The sequence below is a fragment of the Taudactylus pleione genome, unplaced genomic scaffold (genome assembly GCF_031769625.1).
Source record: "Taudactylus pleione unplaced genomic scaffold, aTauple2 ptg003137l, whole genome shotgun sequence".
NCBI lineage: Eukaryota > Metazoa > Chordata > Amphibia > Anura > Myobatrachidae > Taudactylus > Taudactylus pleione.
The window spans coordinates 4,037,763-4,062,556 of NW_028287496.1; the positions used below are offsets into that span (position 1 = coordinate 4,037,763).

Consider the following 24,794-nt stretch of genomic DNA (forward strand, 5'->3'; position numbering starts at 1 on the left):
AGAGGGGAGCAGCACCAACCACACAGAACAGCAGCAATGGATCAGCCCACCCCCCCAGACTCCGGTGCCAACTAGCTACCATTGGCTGGCTAACTATCTGCCCACACCCCAGTGACACAGACACAGATCTGCCCACACCCCAGTGACACAGACTACACATCACTGGGGTGAGGGCAGATAGTCCCCATGGCTTCCCACTGACTCCCGGCTGGCGATGTTGGGGTGCCCGGGCAGCATTTGTTGGTGTGGCTCCCCACTTTTAGGGGTCTATGTACTAAGCAGTGTTAGGAGACAGAGTGAAAAGTGATAAGGTACCAGCCAATCAGCTCCTAACTGCCATCTCACAGGCTGTGTTTGAAAAATGACAGTTAGGAACAGATTGGCTGGTACCTTATCACTTTTAACTCTGTCTCCTAACACTGCTTAGTACATAGACCCCATAGTTTTGGACTGCACTGCACTATACAATTAAAGATGCACCAAGCTAGATTGTTGCATCTAAAGACTCACAAAGTGGGTGTCTCAGTCCTTACTTATTCTGACACACGGAAGTGCACCAGCGGAGATGCGACAACAGCAAAAGACACTAAAGCGGTCTCAGCAGCGTGCAACTCAGAATAAGCCTCTGATCTCTATGACTGTTTTTTGAACACTTATAGTAAACTAGATGAAGTGCCCGGTGTTGCCCTGGTTTAAATATTCAAGTTATTAAGTTTTATTATGTGATGTCATCCAAATCCATCCAGTGGAAAGTCCAGAACAGGCTCCCTGGGTCAAAGTTCTGCCCAGCGTACACCAACGGTCCGACCAACCAGGACCCTAACCCCCCTAAAACCTACCCAGGATCCAGCTGGACCACCTCGCAATGGTTTCATCCCATTCAATGCAGGGGTGTCTGAATGCTTAACAATACAGACAAAAAAACAAACAAACACCAATTAATTTTTTATATAAGACTTGTCGCTCTGTCGCATTGTCGCTATGTGTGTAATAGATCACTTTATCAATACTAAGTAACTATGTATGATAGAAAGAGAGAAAAAAAAAATACTTTTGAGTATAAAACAGCCAATATTTTGTTATTTTTTCCTTTTGATCCCCAGGACACGGTTGTGGGAATTCAATCGCTGTCAAAGTTTGCATCCCTAGCCTCCACCAAAACTGGCAGTATGACCGTGCAGGTGACCACAGAGAAAGGGTTTCAGCTTCAGCTCCACGTTGATAATGACAACCGACTTCTGCTGCAGAGGGCACCACTTCCAGATGTCCATGGGGAATACACAGTGACCGCATCCGGGAGTGGGACAGTATTTATGCAGGTGTGGTGGGACAGGCTTTCATTGTACTGTAATTTCTTGGGTGGTTATTAACAGCGGGTTCCTGGTTTTATCATTGATCCCTTGGTAAGTGAGGCAGAGCGGCATCTGCTTGTGTCTGACCATACTGGGTAGGTGAGGAAGAGCAGCATCTGCTTGTGTCTGTTATTCTAGGGTAGATGAGGAAGAGCAGCATCTGCTTGTGTCTGACATTCCTGGGTAGGTGAGGAAGAGCGGCATCTCCTTGTGTCTGTTATTCTAGGGTAGGTGAGGAAAAGCGGCATCTGCTTGTGTCTGTTATTCTAGGGTAGGTGAGGAAGAGCAGCATCTTCTTGTGTCTGTTATTCTAGGGTAGGTGAGGAAGAGCGGCATCTGCTTGTGTCTGTTATTCTAGGGTAGGTGAGGAAGAGCGGCATCTGCTTGTGTCTGTTATTCTAGGGTAGGTGAGGAAGAGCGGCATCTGCTTGTGTCTGTTATTCTAGGGTAGGTGAGGAAGAGCGGCATCTGCTTGTGTCTGACATTCCTGGGTAGGTGAGGAAGAGCAGCATCTGCTTGTGTCTGACATTCCTGGGTAGGTGAGGAAGAGCAGCATCTGCTTGTGTCTGACATTCCTGGGTAGGTGAGGAAGAGCAGCATCTGCTTGTGTCTGACATTCCTGGGTAGGTGATGCAGAGCGGCATCTGCTTGTGTCTGACATTCCTGGGTAGGTGAGGAAGAGCGGCATCTGCTTGTGTCTGACATTCCTGGGTAGGTGAGGAAGAGTGGTATCTGCTTGTGTCTGTTATTCTAGGGTAGGTGAGGAAGAGTGGCATCTGCTTGTGTCTGTTATTCTAGGGTAGGTGAGGAAGTGCAGCATCTGCTTGTGTCTGTTATTCTAGGGTAGGTAAGGAAGGGCGGCATCTGCTTGTGTCTGTTATTCTAGGGTATGTGAGGAAGAGCGGCATCTGCTTGTGTCTGTTATTCCTGGGTAGGTGAGGAAGTGCAGCATCTGGTTGCGTCTGTTATTCCTGGGTAGGTGAGGAAGAGCAGCATCTGCTTGTGTCTGTTATTCCTGGGTAAGTGAGGAAGAGCGACATCTGCTTATGTCTGACATTCCTGGGTAGGTGAGGAAGAGCGGCATCTGCTTGTGTCTGTTATTCCAGGGTAGGTGAGGAAGAGTGGCATCTGCTTGTGTCTGTTACTCCGGGGTAGGTGAGGAAGAGCGGCATCTGCTAGTGTCTGACATTCCTGGGTAGGTGAGGAAAAGTGGCATCTGCTTGTGTCTGTTAAACCTGGGTAGGTGAGGAAGAGCAGCATCTGCTTGTGTGACATTCCTGGGTAGGTGAGGAAGAGCGGCATCTGCTTGTGTCTGACATTCCTGGGTAAGTGAGGAAGAGCGGCATCTGCTTGTGTCTGAAATTCCTGTGTAGGTGAGGAAGAGCAGCATCTGCTTGTGTCTGTTATTCTTGGTAGGTGAGGAAGAGTGGCATCTGCTTGTGTCTGTTATTCCTGGGTAAGTGAGGAAGGGCGGCATCTGCTTGTGTCTTACATTCCTGGGTAGGTGAGGAAGAGCAAAATCTGGTTGTGTCTTACATTCCTGGGTAGGTGAGGAAGAGCAACATCTGCTTGTGTCTGACATTCCTGGGTAGGTAAGGAAGAGTGAAGTCCTGGTTGTGTCTGTCATTCCTGGATAGATGAGGAAGAGCTACGTTTGGTTGTGTCTGTCATTCCTGTATAGGTGAGGAAGCGCTATGCCTGTTTATTACTGTCATTCCTTGATAGGTGAGGAAGCACTATGCCTGGTTGTTTCGGTCATTCCTGGATAGGTGAGGAAGGGCTACGTCTGGTTGTGTCTGTCATTCCTTGATAGGTGAGAAAGAGCTATGTCTGTTTGTTTCTGTCATTCCTGGATAGGTGAGGAAGCGCTATGCCTGGTTGTGCCTGTCATTCCTGGATAGGTGAGGAAGAGCTAGGGCCTGGTTGTGTCTGTTATTCCTGAATAGGTGAGGAAGAGCCACACCTGGTTGTGTCTGTCATTCCTGGATAGGTGAGGAAGAGCTACGCCTGGTTGCTACTGTCATTCCTGGTAGGTGAGGAAGGGGTACGTCTGGTTGTGTCTGCCATTCCTGGATAAGTGAGAAAGCTATGTCTGGCTGTGCCTGTTATTTCTGGATAGATGATGAAGTATGGATTCTGATAGTGTAAATGATTCCTTAGTAGGTGAGATATAGCAGGATGTGGTAGATAAGTTAGGAAAAATAAGTTGTGTCAATCAATCATGGGCAGGAGAAGATGATGTCTGGTTTGTAGTCATTCCTGGGCAGGTAATGTAGAGCTGATTCTACTTGTGTTAATCATTCTATAGAAGGTGAGGACTTTTGGGGTGAATGTCAGGGTAGGGGGCTATTATTGAATTCATCATTCTTGGACTGGTGAGGGGGGAGCAGGGGACATTATTATTTTCCGTTACCTTCCATGTTTGCCGTGTTCTATTATGCAGGTTACTCAGCGCTATCATACTCCACCTCTTGTCCAAGAAGCTGCATTTGTACTATCAGCACAAACTCGTTGTATTAGAAGTGACTTAGTGGAGATCAAAGTGCATTGCAGGTAAGTGACCATAATATTCCTACATATATGTGTTCTGCACGTTTCACTCTGCTGGAGAGTTATTTATTGAGTGAATCGGTTGTAAATTGACCTTTGTATTAGCTCATAATACATCTGTCCTGAGTAATAGATCAGAGGGCCTCATTCACTATGGATCGCACTGCAATTGCAGCTGCGATTACGCACACAGTCTGACTGCGATGATATGCTAATCCATTGTGATCGCTATACTGTCGCAGGACGCCTATGTTACCTTACACACATCTGTAATGTTTAGCAAGACTGCGAAACCATCGGTAACATGGAGTATCATCACAGCCTCGCGCACACCAGACCTCAGAAATTGCTAACCTCATCTCATGCACTGTGTACTTGAGCTGCATATGGCATCACAGCGGATAATTTATGCCGACCCTGCAACGGCGTTTGAACGCACTGGCACGCCTGTCACCACCCACAAACGGCAATTCCTGTCAATCACTGATGGGTCTACGTAGTCTCTGCGACCGCAGAACCGATCACAGTGGCTAGTTTGCGCACGTGCAATGCGATGCATATGCAGAACATAACAATCAGCCGATTGCGTGCGTAATCGTAGTTGCGATCCTTGCTGAATCACCCCCAGAGCCTGAATGTGTGTGGTCAGCACTTGCCATCTACAGTCTGGTTGGCTTACCTGCGTGGTGAATGGCAGGATAAATGGCGCATGTCTGCCATGACGGGTGGAGAGCAGGTTGTTACAGGGGGGAGGTTATTTTTATTACTGTATAACAAACTACGTATTTCACATTCTCGTAAAATCCATATGATCTGGATACTTTGGGGTAAATTTACTAAGAATTGTGTTTGGTCGAGATTGCAATCTCGGGTGGGTTTACCCTGTTTTTCCAACTCGCAAATTTACTAAAGGCAAACACATGTGAACTCGCTTGAGTTTACAAAACAAGACCAAATACACCATTGACCAAACTCACAAGTACTTTCTATAGGAAACCATACAACTCGCAAATTTATCAAATAGACGACCCCCTGAGGTGAGCGTGAGTGAGTTTCGATGTGTTCACAGGTGTTTCTAGTTGCAATTAGCGGGAAAACAATGATGATGTTTTTTAAAGGTGCTAAATAAGCTGCATTGATTTGTGTGAAGCAAAAATAGCAGAATATATACTACCATTGGTATTCATTGCATGTGGCTGGTATTTCATGACCTCCTGCACAAGGACCATGTTCTACTCCACAGAAATATTCACATTGCGCCCCATCTTGGTCTTGCCCCTCATCATTGTTGCCTGTACTGCTCTATAGGGCCTCTTCCACCTCACTCTCCCCCTGCCTCTCCTCTGCCCTGGACATATTCCTGTCCCCCTCACTATACAAACGCAAAACACAGAAAAAAACTAACTAAAACAAACCTCCTCTCCTACTACCCACACACACCACACACGCCACACACACACACACACACACGCCACACAAAACACACATGCCAAACAAAACACACATACCACACACACATGCCACACACACCACACATGCCAAACAAAACACACATGCCACACAAAACACACATGCCAAACAAAACACACATACCACACACACACACATGCCACACACACCACACAAAACACACTGACAGAACAAAAGAAAAAACCATAATAAAAAAGACAGAAAAATTAGACAAACAGATATTTGATAAGACAATAAATAAGCACAAAACAATTTCCACATACCAAGCAGCAATCTATTCCAGTAGCCAAAAACTCTCATACACAACTAGCATTCCTGCTAGGCTATTTTAGTGGGGCATGGCACCCTACCCTCATTCTGGAGGGCAAAAAGCACCCTGCCCTCACAGCCTGCGGGTGCCATCTTCACCCGCGGGTTGCAGTGTCCTGCGGGTGGGGAAATGTCACCGCCGGAGAACAGACACAGGGCGCATGCACCAGGCATCTATTCTCTCTGTCAGCAGTGATTGGGGGCTGCCCGGCGTGTCCATAAGTGCCGGGCATGCCCCCAAGAGTGACGAAAAGGGGACACGTCTTATAGACACGACCCCTTTTCAATGGCCTCGCCCCCTTTTCGGGCACACGCGCGCCTTCGGCGTGTGCACGGAAGAGCCCTCTCTAGCTCCGGTGCCCTGTCTACCGCCAGAGCTAGAGTGAACACTACACAACTAAACACACTCCTCACTTTACCTCGGCAACCTCCAACCAACAAAACCCTCAAAGGTTGGGCTGTTTGTGGTGTTTTTATATGCTTAGGCAGTGTGTACATGATGATACCTTTTTCAATCAGAACATGTTTCTAAGATGATGCATTCATTCTCCTGTGTGTTTTCTAAACACAACCATTCTCCTGTGTGTTTTCTAAACACAACTATTCTCCTGTGTGTTTCATAAAAACATCCATTCTCACACATGTTTTATGAACACAACTATTCTCACGCGTGTTTTGACTAAAACTCACACAACAAAACACGTTTGCATTCACCATCGAAAAACACGATTTAGCAAAAATCACTTCATGGTAAATTTGTGAGTTTGTTCTGGGAAAACTCATTGCTGTTTGTGGGAACCTATTCGAGTTTAATCTCGCCCAAACATGATTCTTAGTAAATATACCCCTTTCTCTGATTGTTCCCACACTTCTGCCTCTCATCTGCCATGCATCTCATACTGTGCTGCTCATCTTGTGCATGTAAGGTGCACATTCCATGTCTCCTCACCTCTCCACTGCTCCTCCTCTGCTGGGTGCTCATATCCTGGGCCAATGTCACAACTCACAGATGCAAACCCATATTTTGGGATTGATGAGACCTAGTACTGAGGTGCGGAGTCTAATGTGCTGGCGGTGTTCATCAGGAACCCCCGCAAAGAAGTTTGGACTTAGCTACGTCCAACATGCAGGTTCCCTAATACAGGTGCTTGTGTTCTATGGATAGGAATAGAGCACGATGATGACCAAATTGGCAAGATCGCGGATGATTTGGAGTGATACCGATCTAAGTACTGGCAATTCCAGCAACACAGGATGCAAACCATACTGGATAAAGAATGGAGAGTGGCCCGATGTCTCATTGAACAGATTGTTGTGAGCGAATTCAGCCCATGGCAGCAAAGAGACCCAATCATCCTAATTGGCCGACATGAACATTTGGATAAATTTCTCCAAATCCTGATTCACCCACTCTGTCTGAACATTACTCTGGGGATGGTAGGCTGATGAAAAGCTCAGGTTAACCCCAAAACATTTACACAATACCTTCCACAATTTGGAGGTAAATTGCACTCCACGGTCCAAAACAATGTCCTTAGGGAACCTGTGCAACCTGAAGATTTCCCTTATGAATGCCTCTGCTAACTTTGGAGCTGAAGGTAGGCCTTTAATGGGAAAAAGTGAGCGGCCTTGGAAACCTGTGCACTATTGAAATATTGATAGGACAGCAGATCGATGACGAAGTCCATAGAAATATGGGTCCAAGGATGGTCTGTTACTGGCAATGGTAGCAGGGCACCCAGGGGATAGTAAGGTGAAACCTTGTGTTGAGCGCATATAGAACAGGCTACCACGAAGCCCTTAACATCTTGACGGACCATTGGCCATCAATACCCCCTAAGAATGAGTTCCATGGTTCTTTTCACACCCACGTGACCGGTGAAGAAAGAACCATGTGCCCATTGTAGCAGTTTTGCATGGAGCTCAGTTGCTATGATTGTCTTCCCTGGAAGAATTTTTACCTCGGTGGTTACTGCTACAGAGCAAGCCAGGTTCAGAATGAGTTTATCCTCCTGAACTTCATCCACTTCAGCGGAACTGAATGTCGGGCTCAGTGCATCAGCTTTTATGTTTTTGCTACCTGGCCGGTAGATGATCACCAAATTGAACCAGTCGAAGAACAGAGACCATTTGGATTGATGATAGTTCAGACAGTGAGTGGTCCTGAGGTCAGTAAGGTTCTTGTGGTCAGTGTAAACCATCACCGGGAGTTTGTCCCCTCCAACAGATATCACCATTCCTGTATGGCCAGCTTGATGGCTAACAATTCTTTATCCCTGACAGCGCAATTTTTCTCTGGAGCTGAAAACTTGCAGGGAAAAAAACCCACAAGAATACCACTTTTCCTCCTCACCCTTCTACGAAGCACTGCCCCAACCCCAAGTAGAGGCGTCCACCTCCAGAAAGAAAGGCTGGTCACAACCAGGTTGACCCAGGATGGGAGCAGAGATGATCCACTGCTTCAATAGGTTGAACACTTCCTCTGTCTTAGGAGGCCACACCCAAGTGTCTTGGCCCTTCCTGGTGAGAGCAGTGATGGGAGCTACAACAGACGAATACTTTCTGATGAACTGCTGGTAAAAGTTACAGAAGCCCTGGAAATGTTATATCGCCTTTAACCCCACTCCACAGAGATCTAACTTGGGAAAATCTTTGCTCCTTTTATGCGAACAAAGAGTTCAGAGATTAGTGGTAGCGGATACCGATCCTTGACGGTGATGGCGTTCAGTCACCGATAATCGATACATAGTCTCAACCCTCCATCTTTCTTCTTAACGAAAAATAACCTTGCTCCCACCGGTGATTTAGACTCCATGATGAACACACGCTCAAGGTTCTCCATGATATATTCAGATACCGCTTGGGCCCCAGGAAGTGAGAGAGGAAACATTCTCCCACAGGGAGGCATTTTCCCAGGCAGTAAATCTATAGCACAGTCCCACTCCCGATGAGCTGAGAGTGTTTCAGTGGTCTTCTTGCTGAATACATCTCTGAAGGACTGGTATAGAGCTAGAAGGGGATCATCCGAAGAAATGGACGGTGTGGAGGTTCAATGGTTGGCAAGTACGTCTGACGGTACGGAGGTCCCCACAACAGGGTTTGAGTTTTACTCCAATCTAATGTGGTAGCATGCTTCCATAGCCACCGAAAACCCAGTATAATATGACTCTCGGCTGATGAGAGTACGTAAAAGGATATCAACTCCCGATGGAAGCGCACACTTGCAAGGTAAGTTCTGTCATCTGGGTGTGGGTGGTAGCGATGGAAAGTTTTTCCCATCCACTCAGATGATACAAAGTGGAGCGAAGGATGGGTATGAGATGCCGGCAGCTGAACAGCCGACGGTTGAAATACCGATGCCAGAAGCTTGATCACTAAAGAACCTGACTAGGGCAGGTAAGTACCCTAACCTTCCCCTCTCCCCCCTAACCCTCCCTTAGTGGAGCCTAACTCTAACCTCCATGGGGGGTGCTTAACGGTAACCTCCCCCTGGTGGTGCCTAACACTAGCCCCCCCTTCCCGCACCCTAAAACTAACCCTCCCGGGGGGGTGCCTAACTCTAACCTCCCCACAGTGGTGCCTAACCCTAACCCTCCTAACCCTAACCCTCCCCAGGGGGTGCTTAACCCTAAGTCCCCCCGGGGGTTGCTAAACGTACCCCTCCCCCCGCTGCTATAGCTAATACTTACTGGTGTCTGGATGAGCCGCAGCCATGAACCAGAAGTAGGGGGAACAAGCCGCCGGGACTGCAGATGGCGTGCCCTGGGCAGCTGCGACAGAGGATTGTGGCAATGTAACCTACAGTGTCTCCAAGGCACCGACTGATAGGATGCTAACCACGCTCCCCAGGATTACTGTGAAGCTGCTGCCTTGGAATGCACTTGTAAAGTTTCTGGACACTTCAGCTCCATATTTCCACCTCCTCTTTGTGCAGCTATTATTGAATAGGTAGGTAAGTGCATCATTTCATTTAAAAAAAAATGTTTTGTTTTATTTATTTTAGTAGAATCTGCTGTTGCAAAGTTTAGTCATGGCTCCAGAGCAGTCAGTATGGGTGTTCAGCAGAGCCGGATTACACATGCGCTGAAGGGACCATAACTCTTATTACTGCTGCCAGCCAGTGTCATCAGGGAACAGAGCTGTGCCGGCTTACTGTAGTTTTTATGTTAAATATTATCATTTACTATGAACCCAAATAGCAAATAATCCGGCTCTGTGTGGAACTACAGATGCCAGCATGCCCTGTCACAGTTTGAGCAGGCCCTAACAGCAGCAATACTGTGATTGGGTTTAGCGGCAGCGGCAGCAATAATGGTTGCTGCAATTAGTTATTATGCTGCTGTGGAACTACATATGCCAGCATGCTCTGTTCCAACAGTTTCATTGCAATTAGAATCACAAAGTAGAGTGCTATCATCTGAGTTGCGAATTGCAATCAGTCTGACAAGGGAGACGCACTCTTTACTGGTCACCACTACAGCCGTTATTGTTTTAGCTGTGTCAACATTTTGACTGTCAACATTATTTCTCTATATTTTAAATGTCAACGTTTGAACTGACTATACTGTATATTTAATGTCTAAGTTAGGTACCTGTCAAAATGTTGTCTGTCTACATATTGAATGTCTACATATAGTCCATGTCGACATTTTGGTTGTCTAAATATTGTACCTGTCGACATTACAGTGTTTATGTTATGAATGCCTGAATTTTACACAACCCGTACATTTCTGACTTGTCTTGGCGTGCTTCAGTGCGCCATAGCACATATAGGACGCATCACGTATCCCGCGCTACGTGGGGGAGGAAGAATAGGTAAGTGAGGACACATCGGTAGATGTAAAATGGCAGAAGGATGTGTGTGGAATATATTATATCGCTCGGTGACATAGTGTTCTCTGTTATTACAGGTATATCGGGAAACGAGCGTCTTCTAACATGGCCCTTGTGGAGCTTAAAATGATGTCAGGATTCGTTCCACAAAAAGAATGTATAGAGACAGTAAGTTCCTCTGAAATCATCTCAATACTATCTTTTGTTGCGCTGAGTGGTGTGAAGAAGCGCTTTGCGTTAGCATTGACTGGAATGGCGGAAAAGGAACAAAAATCACCAACACTAACAATCCGCAATACAGTGAGCGTACATGTAATAATCACATGTACAAAGGTCAACATTCACTTCCTGTCCCTATGGGACCTATAGATTAGTTACTGGGAAAGGCTTTAACTGGGGAATGGAGACAGCAGGCATATCCCTAATCTTATCGTTGTGTGTACGATCCAGACAAACACTGTCACAATGAGAGTCACTACTGGGGTGCTCTCTCCAGCTGCTGCTGCTACTTTGCCCCCTCGGCTTAATTTGGGCCTAGCGCCCAAGGTCAGAGTTAGGTAAAGTGGCAGCTCCAGAGGTGGGGGAGCAGCGCAGTCCACAATTCAAATAGGGGAGTCACACCAACTGCCAGTGAGTCCCAACCAGTGATTTGGAGTGGCAGTTGGTGTGGATCCCCTATTTGAATTGTGGACTGTGCTGCAGTCCCACCCCTGGAGCACCCACTGGTTAGGTACAGCAGCGGCTCCTGCCCTATTACCTGAGAGGGGCTGCTGCTGCTTCTGCGTGCCCATGAGTGGCAGTAGCGTTGCTCATGCGCATAACACTAGACCAGCTTCTATGGGCTGCATTGGTTGCAACCCAGAGAAGCCAGTCAGGGCTGCCCGGAAAACAGAACAGCGGCTTCCACTGGAAGCCGCTCTCTGCTTATCGCAGCCGGGACTGGCAATCCCAGGGGGAGGAGACCCCTACCCCTGGGACTGCCTGTCCTGTGCGTGAGTGGCAGGAGGCGCTTCCAATAGGAAGCCACCTCCAGTCACAGTGTAGCCTGCACTGGCTCACTGAAGTGTCTGATTTTACTGAGGGGGGCTCGCAGCCCCTAGGTAAGATCCACCACGGGTTAGGTATTATTCCAGGGGCATGCGTCTAGCGCCCAAAGTGTTTGGGCAGTGGCACGAGCATAGTGTAAAATATATTATTGTAATGGCCTACCACCCAAACTGTTATTAAGTGGTGAGGGTCTAGTACCCAAAGCATTATTGAAATGAGAACCCCCTGGTGGTATAGTGAAAGAAAGCCAAATGCCACATCTTTTTTTTTTGCCTGTCATCTCCATTGGTTTCTCTCTTAAGGGCTCAGGGCAGGTCTGAAGCATCCATTCTCTTCTTATCTGCCATCAAATCTGCTGGCTGATATCAGTCAGTGCAGGTAGGCAGGGAATGATGTGACAAGAAGGGATTGACCTTCTGCATCCGTATGTATCCAGGCATGTGGCAAACGATAATTGGCCAGCTCACAGAGGCTTTTCCAGATAAAGCCACTCAGCTTGGTCCAGCTTGAATCCATTTGTACTCAAGCTTGCTGGGACCGAACTGGGGTGACAGTGTATGCAACCCACTGCCCGCTACATTTTCCCCATAATTTTTAACTGTAGTCCCTACAGGGACAGGTTAGTACCAAGCATAATCCAGGCCTACATATTTTCCTGTAGGACAAAAATGTTTGGACCTCTGAGGATCACCAATTTAACACTTCAGTCATCACCCTGTTTGAGGCCTCACCAGGTAACCCTTGCTTTATAACCAGCATTTGGTGATTCAACATCCAGTGGATAATAGCTCTTACTTCCTGGTATAATTGTGTATGGACCTGTTGTTATCTCTCCCAGTATGGGGCAGCATTGCCAGTGAGAAACTTGTATTCAAGGTTGTCAGTACAGCATAAAAGTCATCTTCATGACACGAAAAGGCCTTCGGCTGCTTTCATAATACAGTAGAGCTTCTAACTGGGCCACCTTTTTGGCAGAAAGATTGACTGACCCTTCTGTTGGTTCCTTCTTTGGTCTGACTTGAACTACTACTTTCCACAGTCAGCCAATGACCTGCTTCAAGTCCACTCAATCAGAAGCCCCTTCCATCACTGGAGTAGTTACCCTCAAGACCTTCTCCACAAAAATATAGGGAAATAAATCAACTGAGTTGATCTTTGACATTACACTTTCCCATTTGTCATGATTTCCAAAGTACAGGCCATTAAGGGGACACCCATACTTTCCAGAGATGCTTTAGCCTCCATCATGACCTGCATCCTTCTAACCGCTTCTTTTTTGGTACCTCCAAAAATTAGATGACTCACTGTTTGGCTGGACCATCAAGTTTTGCCAATACCGGTCTTGATATCATTGAGTACTCTGTCTTGGCAGCCTGTTCTTATTCACACCACCATAACACTTGTAGTAAAACATGTACTGGTTTTGGAACAAGTATGTTTTTCCAGGCGTAGCTGCACATCCATACACACCACATTGACCACCAAGATGGGTAGATGGTTTGTGGCAGTTCATGTCACCCAAGTGTCATCTGTGTTCAGCTAGAGGTGAGCATAGTGATGTTGGACTCACTGCTGAATCATGATCATCACTTGTAACCCAGTGTCCACTAAACATGGTTGTGTCTTACCCCCAAACTTTCCCATGATACGGGACACTCTCCAATAAGTTCAGAAGAACTTGTAGCCACTCATTCTTCCAGCAGGATCTGACACAATGGGGCACTCCGTAGTCCCATTACAGACTGGTCTCTGAGCATGTGGTCTATATTCCTGAGTGCTGTGAGAACCCGAGGATCCTTTCTCTGGAGTTCCATCATCCACTCCATGAGTGTATTAACAAATTGTGGAATGGTTTCTTCATCGTTTTCAACCTGGATGAAGACCTATATCAACACAGTCACAAATAATGTATCCCTGTAGATAACTTTCAATATCTGGGAAATGTTGTCTAGTGTAGCTCGCTCCTCTTCAGTCCATGGAAGCACTGTGCAATGGGAATCCCCCTCCACCCAACTCAGCCTACATTACTAGTGGTACCTGGTACAGTCACACACTTTCCCTCCAGTCCGACAGCATGATATTAATGCCATCAAACCAGATTAGGAGGACAATTCCCAGTCGAACCGCAGTAATGGGTGCAAACGGGGAGGCCAGCACAATAGGAGGAATAGGTTTCAGCCAGAAGCATTGGTTGTCCAGCCAGAAGCATGTTATTGGGTGGAGCCTGACTCCTCATTGGTGATGTCTGCAATGTTGTTCATCCTGCTGGCTATGCCAAAATGTGAGTCTGGGTAGGTCCAGAGAAAAGATTTCCACTGGGCTCTCCTATGAGTTCCAATCACCTGATGCCGGTTATGGTACTAATATGATGGCATTGCTGCACAAGGATGCAGGGAAATTAAAGACAGGTTAGGAGCATCAACACCTACTGGCGAAAAGCAAATTTGGATATAAGGTGGCTGAATGATGATCACTGGCTCTGAGGCTTCAGCCACCCCGTTCCACCACTTGTGTTTGCACACAGCAGAGGTGGAACATAGAGTGTGAATGTACATGTGGTGGTTTCAAAGCAGCCTAAGGGAAGATTAATGGATAGACACACACAAACATGGGTTTAACACTCACCTTCACAATCCTTGATAAATGACCTCATGTCACAATTGGTGTCTGCGAGTTACCTGTCTCAGGTGGTGATCGGGTTTCAATGGAGGCCGGCATGACTGGAACCACAGGTGATGTAGATAGCTCTATTTACAAGACTTGTGTAGCAGTGAAAACTGCCTTTGATGATAAATGACAAACTGGAGGGACCGGACTGGGACCGGCAGGAAGACTTGTTGAATTGAACTGATAAACTAAGAACTTGACTCTGGACTGGAACAACGTGGACTGAACTGATGAGCTTGGAACTTGACTCTGGACTGGAACAACATGGACTGAACTGATGGGAAGTCAGGTAATGCTGAGACGAGGGCTAAACAGGGTAATCTGGAATTTCTATGACAAAGGCTGGAAATCAGGTGCAGGCTGGATTGGATAATTGGGAATAACAGGTTTCAGGAAGGAATGGGTAGGTTTGGGAATTTTAGGTTCAGGGAGGGAGTAGGTAGGTAAAAGGGGCAGGAGTTGATCCACAGCAGGAAGCAAGGCGGGGTGACACGATGCAGGTTTACAGAGTGCCAGGGACCAACCAGGAGTAGGACTAGCAGCAGAGCACAGGCCAGGTATTGCTGTAACAGGACGACTGGATGCCAGGTATTACTGTAGCAGGTTTTCAGGATGCACCAGGGGTTGCTGTCAGCAGATTTACTGGATTGCCAGGTTTAGCTGTAGCAGGTTTTCTGGAAGCATCGGGGGGAGCTGCCAGCAGATTTACTGGATTGCCAGGTACAGCTGTAACAGGTTTTCTGGGATATACTTGAATGCAGAAACCACATGAACCATACACCACGGGAAGACGAGATGTTCAGGCCCAGAATGCTATCAGGGGAGGATATATATACCATGGGTCTGGCAGCAATTGGTGGATACGGACAGGTGGTCTGGTAGTAGCATTCTGAGTGGTGGAAGGCACAACATGCAGAGGGAGTATTCATCTCTGCAGCTCTGAGAATCAGAACCACACCTGCGATTCCAATCAGGGCTAGCAGTGCTCACAGACAGAGGAGAGACCAGGTGCAATAATCAGAGCAAATCCTCCAGGCAAATTACACACACAGATCCATGGGGCAGCTGACAGGGGTAAGTCTCAAGGCAAAAATGTGACAACTAGACAGGGTCGTGACACCTCAGCTGCACCTGTAAATAAACCCACCCACACACCTACCTTATGTAATAACTGCTATATACCACCCCGCTAATCAACTATAGGGCGTCCTCATGCACCTAGCCTCCAAATGCTGGTGCACGTAAGCTACCATGTCCCATGTGACTTGATGTGAGCTAAGCATGTTTATAGTGTCCTGAAATGCTTTGTCTGCACTGATCAATTTGAAATGCCAACACTTGTGTATCTGTGTGCGAATGAATCAGGACACATCTGTAGGTGGCTTAATGACACTTCTAGCACTACAGTAATTAGCATTGGTGTAAAAACTTGTAATAACTGTAGCAAAATCTGGCACTACCCTCAATCTCACAATACACACAGATCACCAACACTGACCATCCACAATACGGTGAGCATACATATAATAATCACATGTACAACAGTCACTTCCAATCCCTATGCCGGCCGGCATCTCTTACAGAACTTAGGGGACCTAACAATTAGTTACAGGCAGAGGCTTTAACAGGGTAATGGAGTCACTGCGTGCTTCCCAAAACTTACCATCAAAGGCTGTGACCAAGGTAGTTCTTTCACACCCAGCTCCTACTGTGTGGCTCAATGTAGTGTAGGAGCACCTACACACCCAGCTCCTACTATGTGGCTCAGTGTAGTGTTGGAGCACCTACACACCCAGCTCCTACTATGTGGCTCAATGTAGTGTAGGAGCACCTTCACACCCAGCTCCTACTATGTGGCTCAATGTAGTGTAGGAGCACCTACACACCCAGCTCCTACTATGTGGCTCAATGTAGTGTAGGAGCACCTACACACCCAGCTCCTACTATGTGGCTCAGTGTAGTGTAGGAGCACCTTCACACCCAGCTCCTACTATGTGGCTCAATGTAGTGTAGGAGCACCTTCACACCCAGCTCCTACTATGTGGCTCAATGTAGTGTAGGAGCACCTTCACACCCAGCTCCTACTATGTGGCTCAATGTAGTGTAGGAGCACCTACACACCCAGCTCCTACTATGTGGCTCAGTGTAGTGTAGGAGCACCTTCACACCCAGCTCCTACTATGTGGCTCAATGTAGTGTAGGAGCACCTACACACCCAGCTCCTACTATGTGGCTCAGTGTAGTGTAGGAGCACCTTCACACCGATGGGATGCACCCTCCCCAATGCACCACCCACTTAGTTTGCCAGGACTCATTTGGCCCTAGTGCCCAGTATGTGCTGAATATGCCTAATGCACTAGGTTGCTGTTAGGTGCATGGGCCTAGGGCTAGATTTACTAAAGCTTCTAAAAAAGACAATTGGTGATGTTGCCCATAGCAACCAATCAGATTCTCGCTACCATTTCTCTATTGCATTCTCGAAAATTATACACATAATCTGATTGGTTGCTATGGGCAACATCACCACTTGTCTGTTTTAGAAGCTTTAGTAAATATTCCCCTTAGTGTCTGAAAAATCAGTCCAGGGACATGGACCTAGTTCCTGAAATATTATAGTAGTAACATGGGCCTAGTGCCCAAAATTTTATTTAGTAGTATGGGACTAGTTCCCAAAGTTTTATTTATTGGTACAGGCCTAGTGCCTGAATTTTTTTTTAGTGGTACTGGCCTAGTTCCCGAAGTTTTATTTAGTGGTATGAGCCGTGTGCCTGAAGTTTGATTTAGTGGTATGGGCCTGTGTGAAAAATTTTACTTAGTGGCATGGGCCTAGTATCCAAAGTTTTACTTAGTGGCAAGGCCCTAGCACCTAAGTATTATTGCAATGGCATGGGCCTAGCACTGATGAGAACCCCCTGGTGGTCTAATGGAAGAAAGCACAAAATCCCCATCTCTATCTTGGGCTTTATCTGAGGAATGATCCCCTTCACAGCATCAGGACTTGTAGAGTCTTCAATAAAAAATATACTGGTCACTCACATCAGCTTAATGGTATTGCACAGGTGCTTGTAAAGGGCGGGGTTTACTCTGAACCACAGAAAAAAAGAGTATTCCCTCTAGCACACTGCAACAATATCCACAAAAATACTTGAACCCTACATGATAATAGAAATTCAGAGGTATTAGTTGCATACATTTGCAAATATATGATTAAGCGCCGGGCCAGCAGCAAGGCTCCTCTTTACAGACGTCCCTAACATTCAGGGGTTCACATCTGAGGCGCAGGGCACCCCAAAATAATCCAGCCAAGGACCATCCCCAGGGCATCACACCTTCTTTCCTTTTTTAGTGTAATGCCCTGGGGATGGTCATTCACTGGATTCTTTTGGGGTACCCTGCACCTCAGATGTGAACCCCTGAATGTTAGGGACGTTAGCTCTTTTTCAGTGGCCACCACTTTCCCAGGATTTCCAGTGTCTTTTATGTTTGCAGCGTCTTCTCTCTTTAGGGCTCTGGTCCAGGTGAGCCAATTGCCCCCCTGCACTGGCTAATATAAGTCCATGCGCTTGAGCGGTGAAATGACACGACGAACCAGGACTGGCCCTCTACGTTGTCCATATCCATGCCCACAGCGTGTCATGATTGGCTTGCTCATGGTGCCTTTTTATAAATAGGGCCCTTCTGAATGTTCGACTAGAATACATTCAAATCCATCCATACTCCCCAGAATCCAACTACACGCACCCCACCGCCAGCTACAGTATTTCCAAATACTCACACGCTAAACAGAATACTTTTGTGCTATTTATGACTATTGGATAAATAGATAAAAAGAAAACACAGAAGAAGGGTTGGTTGAGGAACGGTATGTATGTACACCCACACTCACTCCTCCGAGCTCAGAATAACATGTACAAAACAAATGATCTTTGTAGAGAAAAGAATGTGGATTTTAAAAAAGGAAATAAAGTAAAAACCCTACAGATATAAATAAGGGCACATGGCAGCGGACAGCCGCCACATGGTTAGTTGGTTGTTTTTGCCTTTTAAGAAATTGCCACTTTAAATTTAGCAGCTAAATTCCAATTATCTCGCAGGTTATTACTTATGCCCCATAGAGTTTATTCTGCCAGTAAGATATGAATAAGTCACCAGATTCTGTCTTGCTGATGTGAAACCATCAATGATAAAATATGTAACTGATTTTCCCATTTCACAGCTGAAAAAAATGGTGCTGGTGAAACGCGTGGAGACCACGGAAGACATGGTGACTATCTACTTAGAAAAGGTGAATAAAGCTTATATTCTATATTTATATTCATCCTGCTCATCCTCTATCTTCACACACAGATTTATGGAGGCGCATTTCTTAGGTTACATAGAAAGTAGCACAATTCAGATCATGGGAGCATCTCGCCTTTGCTGCGTTCACCACAGATCACTATAACAAACACTACTAGCATATTCCTATTAGACATGTGCAGATCACATCACCCGAACACACCCGAACTTTGGGGTTCTGGGTTCTGACTAGAACGGAGTCCAGGCTCTGCTCTGCTGCAAGTTCAGAACTAGGATTTAAAAAACGAATCTCGGATTTAGATTTGCATGTAACCGGTCCAAGTTACTGATTTTAGCTGTTTTTATCCATTTTAAAGAAATCCAAAACCAAATCCGAACCTAAAACAAAAAACTTGAGGGTGATTTTGCTGCCAAAACGGGGGTCCGCGCACATCTGTAATTCCTATTGTGCCTGGGGGATCACACACACCAGAAGATCTCTGACGTGTGAATATGCCTCCATACGCTTAAATCTGAAGACGGTGTAAACTAACGGGGCCAAACTCTAAAAAGATTCGATTTTCGTAGTCTGGTACACGGGGGTCAGATCGTAGTCCCCAGTGATAATAATGGAGACAGCGATCGGCAGCGCTAATCAGCCTCTGCAGGAGATTTCTGTGAGCGTTCGGCTATTAGTGTTAGAGAGGAGTGCGCTCTACCATCCTGCTTTGAAGCCGGCCAGTGACCTTTACCAAGATGGCCACCGGAACATGTCACTGCACATGCGCGACCCCACATCAGTGTGTGATGAGTACTGCATGGCCGTGTAGCACATGTTCCTCCAGGGACTGATTACCGCTGTTACCACCGCTGACTCTGTGTATTACCGCTGTTACTAGCGCAGTTACCACCGCTGACTCTGTGTATTACCGCTGTTACTAGCGCAGTTACCACCGCTGACTCCGTGTATTACCGCTGTTACTAGCGCAGTTACCAGCGCTGACTCCGTGTATTACCGCTGTTACTAGCGCAGTTACCACCGCTGACCCCGTGTATTACCGCTGTTACTAGCGCAGTTACCACCGCTGACTCCGTGTATTACCGCTGTTTCTAGCGCAGTTACCACCGATGACTCCGTGTATTACCGCTGTTTCTAGCGCAGTTACCACCGATGACTCCGTGTATTACCGCTCTTACTAGCGCAGTTACCACCGCTGACTCCATGTATTACCACTGCTACTAGCGCAGTTACCACCGCTGACTCCGTGTATTACCGCTGTTACTAGCGCAGTTACCAGCGCTGACTCCGTGTATTACCGCTGTTACTAGCGCAGTTACCACCGCTGACTCCGTGTATTACCGCTGTTACTAGCGCAGTTACCACCGCTGACTCCGTGTATTACCGCTGTTACTAGCGCAGTTACCAGCGCTGACTCCGTGTATTACCGCTGTTACTAGCGCAGTTACTAGCGCTGACTCCGTGTATTACCGCTGTTACTAGCGCAGTTACCAGCGCTGACTCCGTGTATTACTGCTGTTACTCGCGCAGTTACCACCGATGACTCCGTGTATTACCGCTGTTTCTAGCGCAGTTACCACCGATGACTCCGTGTATTACCGCTCTTACTAGCGCAGTTACCACCGCTGACTCCATGTATTACCACTGCTACTAGCGCAGTTACCACCGCTGACTCCGTGTATTACCGCTGCTACTAGCGCAGTTACCACCGCTGACTCCGTGTATTACCGCTGTTACTAGCGCATTTACCACCGCTGACTCCATATATTACCGCTGTTACTAGCGCAGTTACCACCGCTGACTCCGTGTATTACCGCTGTTACTAGCGCAGTTACCACCGCTGACTCCATATATTACCACTTTTACTAGCACAGTTACCACAGCTGACTCCGTGTATTACCGCTGTTACTAGCGCAGTTACCACCGCTGACTCCATATATTACCATTGTTACTAGCACAGTTACCACCGCTGACTCCGTGTATTACCGCTGTTACTAGCACAGTTACCACCGCTGACTCCATGTATTACCGCTGTTACTAGCACAGTTACTACCGCTGACTCCATGTATTACCGCTGTTACTAGCGCAGTTACCACCGCTGACTCCATGTATTACCGCTGTTACTAGCACAGTTACCACCGCTGACTCCGTGTATTACCGCTGTTACTAGCACAGTTACCACCGCTGACTCCATGTATTACCGCTGTTACTAGCACAGTTACCACCGCTGACTCTGGACCTCATTCAGAACCACTCGCAAGCACTATGCACTCGCAAGCAGGTCGATGGTGAGGGCACTGCACGTGCGCAAGCCCCAGAGCGAGTGACAAATGCACTCGCTCCGGGGCTCACTACAAAAGGGGCGGCTGTCGATGTTGATCGACAGCTCGCCTCGTTTTGTAGGTGGGGTGGGGGGGTGGCCAGACAAACGGATGCGTTTGTAGGCAGCCCTACTGACATCACCAGTGATGTCAGTAGGGTGCTTCCTGCTCTGTTAGACTCCGTGTATTACAGCTGTTACTAGCACAGTTACCACCGCGGACTCCGAGTATTACAGCTGTTACCACTGTTAATCAGATATGCAGGTTCATTAAGGATAAGAACAAGCTGCCTGGCCTAGACTCCATTTTTGCTAGTGTCTATTGTTAACTTCCCAGGCTCTACACCAATAGGACATGTCAATAATTAGTACATAGCAACAATTTATACATTTATTCACAAACTGCAGTTTCTACATAATTTTATGAAAAAGAAAATAATTGATAAATAGGCCCCTTAGGGGTATATTTACTAAAGGTTGATTTTGATCGATTTAAAATCGATAAAATCGATTAACATTGATGTTGTACTTCTGGGGCTAAATCACATTTACTAACAGACATTTTTTAATTTTTTTTTGTAAGTATTAGTAAATGCGAGATTTAGCCCCAGAAACACAACATCAATGATAATCGATTTAAATAATCGATCAAAATCGACCTTTAGTAAATATACCCTTTAGACGGTAAACTGTGAGGTTGAGGGTGTCGTGAGAAATGAACAGAATTCTATGTACAGCGCTGACTAGTATGTGAGCATTATATACGGTAAATAAAGGATAATAATACTAATGGGAATAAACTTATTGCTGTCGCTCAGTGTACTGTACATACAGAGTTAGTAAATAACCCCAAGTGTCACATATGGAAAGTGTCTGTCAGATATGGGGAAGCACAATAAATAAAAGCACACTGCATAAGTAACCTGGACCCAAGAGCTTACTATGACGACTGTCCCATTGACACTCTGTGGACCAACGTCAGAAGATCAATCCCTCAGCGGCCATTACAGAAGGTGATATACAGTATATATCATACAGTGTATTTGCTCTGTGTTTGATCTAACTCTCTCCTCTCTCGTCAGGTTACGTCTGAGTCCCAGACTCTGGAGATCCTGGCTGAGCAGAGAGTCCAAGTTCTGGGCCTGAAACCTGCCATCATTAAAGTCTTTGACTATTACCTGCCAGGTAACCCAACCCCACAGTATCACTCTCATCACCCCCTCACTACCGTGTGTCACATTTACCCATGTAATACACCTCACTACCATGTGTCACATTTACCCATGTAATACACCTCACTACCATGTGTCACATTTACCCATGTAATACACCTCACTACCATGTGTCACATTTACCCATGTAATACACCTCACTGCCATGTGTCACATTTACCCATGTAATACACCTCACTACCATGTGTCACATTTACCCATGTAATACACCTCACTGCCGTGTGTCACATTTACCCATGTAATACACCTCACTGCCGTGTGTCACATTTACCCATGTAATACACCTCACTGCCGTGTGTCACATTTACCCATGTAATACACCTCACTGCCGTGTGTCACATTTACCCATGTAATACACCTCACTACCATGTGTCACATTTACCCATGTAATACACCTCACTGCCATGTGTCACATTTACCCATGTAATACACCTCACTGCCATGTGTCACATTTACCCATGTAATACACCTCACTGCCATGTGTCACATTTACCCATGTAATACACCTCACTGCCATGTGTCACATTTACCCATGTAATACACCTCACTGCCATGTGTCACATTTACCCATGTAATACACCTCACTGCCATGTGTCACATTTACCCATGTAATACACCTCACTGCCATGTGTCACATTTACCCATGTAATAAATCTCACTGCCGTGTGTCACATTTACCCATGTAATACACCTCACTGCCCTGTGTCACATTTACCCATGTAATACACCTCACTGCCGTGTGTCACATTTACCCATGTAATACACCTCACTACCATGTGTCACATTTACCCATGTAATACACCTCACTGCCATGTGTCACATTTACCCATGTAATACACCTCACTGCCCTGTGTCACATTTACCCATGTAATACACCTCACTACCATGTGTCACATTTACCCATGTAATACACCTCACTACCGTGTGTCACATTTACCCATGTTATACACCTCACTGCCATGTGTCACATTTACCCATGTAATACACCTCACTACCGTGTGTCACATTTACCCATGTAATACACCTCACTGCCATGTGTCACATTTACCCATGTAATACACCTCACTGCCGTGTGTCACATTTACCCATGTAATACACCTCACTGCCATGTGTCACATTTACCCATGTAATACACCTCACTGCCGTGTGTCACATTTACCCATGTAATAAATCTCACTGCCGTGTGTCACATTTACCCATGTAATACACCTCACTACCATGTGTCACATTTACCCATGTAATACACCTCACTGCCCTGTGTCACATTTACCCATGTAATACATCTTACTGCCGTGTGTCACATTTACCCATGTAATACACCTCACTGCCCTGTGTCACATTTACCCATGTAATACATCTTACTGCCGTGTGTCACATTTACCCATGTAATACACCTCACTGCCCTGTGTCACATTTACCCATGTAATACATCTTACTGCCGTGTGTCACATTTACCCATGTAATACACCTCACTACCATGTGTCACATTTACCCATGTAATACATCTCACTGCCCTGTGTCACATTTACCCATGTAATACATCTTACTGCCGTGTGTCACATTTACCCATGTAATACACCTCACTGCCATGTGTCACATTTACCCATGTAATACACCTCACTGCCATGTGTCACATTTACCCATGTAATACACCTCACTGCCATGTGTCACATTTACCCATGTAATACACCTCACTGCCATGTGTCACATTTACCCATGTAATACACCTCACTGCCATGTGTCACATTTACCCATGTAATACACCTCACTGCCGTGTGTCACATTTACCCATGTAATACACCTCACTGCCGTGTGTCACATTTACCCATGTAATACACCTCACTGCCGTGTGTCACATTTACCCATGTAATACACCTCACTGCCGTGTGTCACATTTACCCATGTAATACACCTCACTGCCGTGTGTCACATTTACCCATGTAATACACCTCACTGCCGTGTGTCACATTTACCCATGTAATACACCTCACTGCCGTGTGTCACATTTACCCATGTAATACACCTCACTGCCGTGTGTCACATTTACCCATGTAATACACCTCACTACCGTGTGTCACATTTACCCATGTAATACATCTCACTGCCGTGTGTCACATTTACCCATGTAATACACCTCACTGCCGTGTGTCACATTTACCCATGTAATACACCTCACTGCCGTGTGTCACATTTACCCATGTAATACACCTCACTGCCGTGTGTCACATTTACCCATGTAATACACCTCACTGCCGTGTGTCACATTTACCCATGTAATACACCTCACTACCATGTGTCACATTTACCCATGTAATACATCTCATTGCCATGTGTCACATTTACCCATGTAATACACCTCACTGCCATGTGTCACATTTACCCATGTAATACATCTTACTGCCGTGTGTCACATTTACCCATGTAATACACCTCACTACCATGTGTCACATTTACCCATGTAATACACCTCACTGCCATGTGTCACATTTACCCATGTAATACACCTCACTGCCATGTGTCACATTTACCCATGTAATACACCTCACTGCCATGTGTCACATTTACCCATGTAATACACCTCACTGCCATGTGTCACATTTACCCATGTAATACACCTCACTGCCATGTGTCACATTTACCCATGTAATACACCTCACTACCATGTGTCACATTTACCCATGTAATACACCTCACTGCCGTGTGTCACATTTACCCAT

The 24,794-nt window shown here is 46.3% G+C and overlaps 1 protein-coding gene across 1 annotated transcript in view; it reads left to right on the forward strand.

Moving 5' to 3' along the window:
• Nucleotides 1-24,794, forward strand: part of LOC148430837 (alpha-2-macroglobulin-like protein 1) — a 630,872-nt gene that overhangs the window by 588,906 nt on the left and 17,172 nt on the right. Inside the window, exons 34-38 of the mRNA XM_088466430.1 lie at nucleotides 1,104-1,319; nucleotides 3,796-3,905; nucleotides 10,592-10,682; nucleotides 18,445-18,513; nucleotides 21,928-22,030. Coding sequence (XP_088322556.1) covers nucleotides 1,104-1,319; nucleotides 3,796-3,905; nucleotides 10,592-10,682; nucleotides 18,445-18,513; nucleotides 21,928-22,030 — 589 coding nt within the window. The remainder of the gene's footprint in view (nucleotides 1-1,103; nucleotides 1,320-3,795; nucleotides 3,906-10,591; nucleotides 10,683-18,444; nucleotides 18,514-21,927; nucleotides 22,031-24,794) is intronic.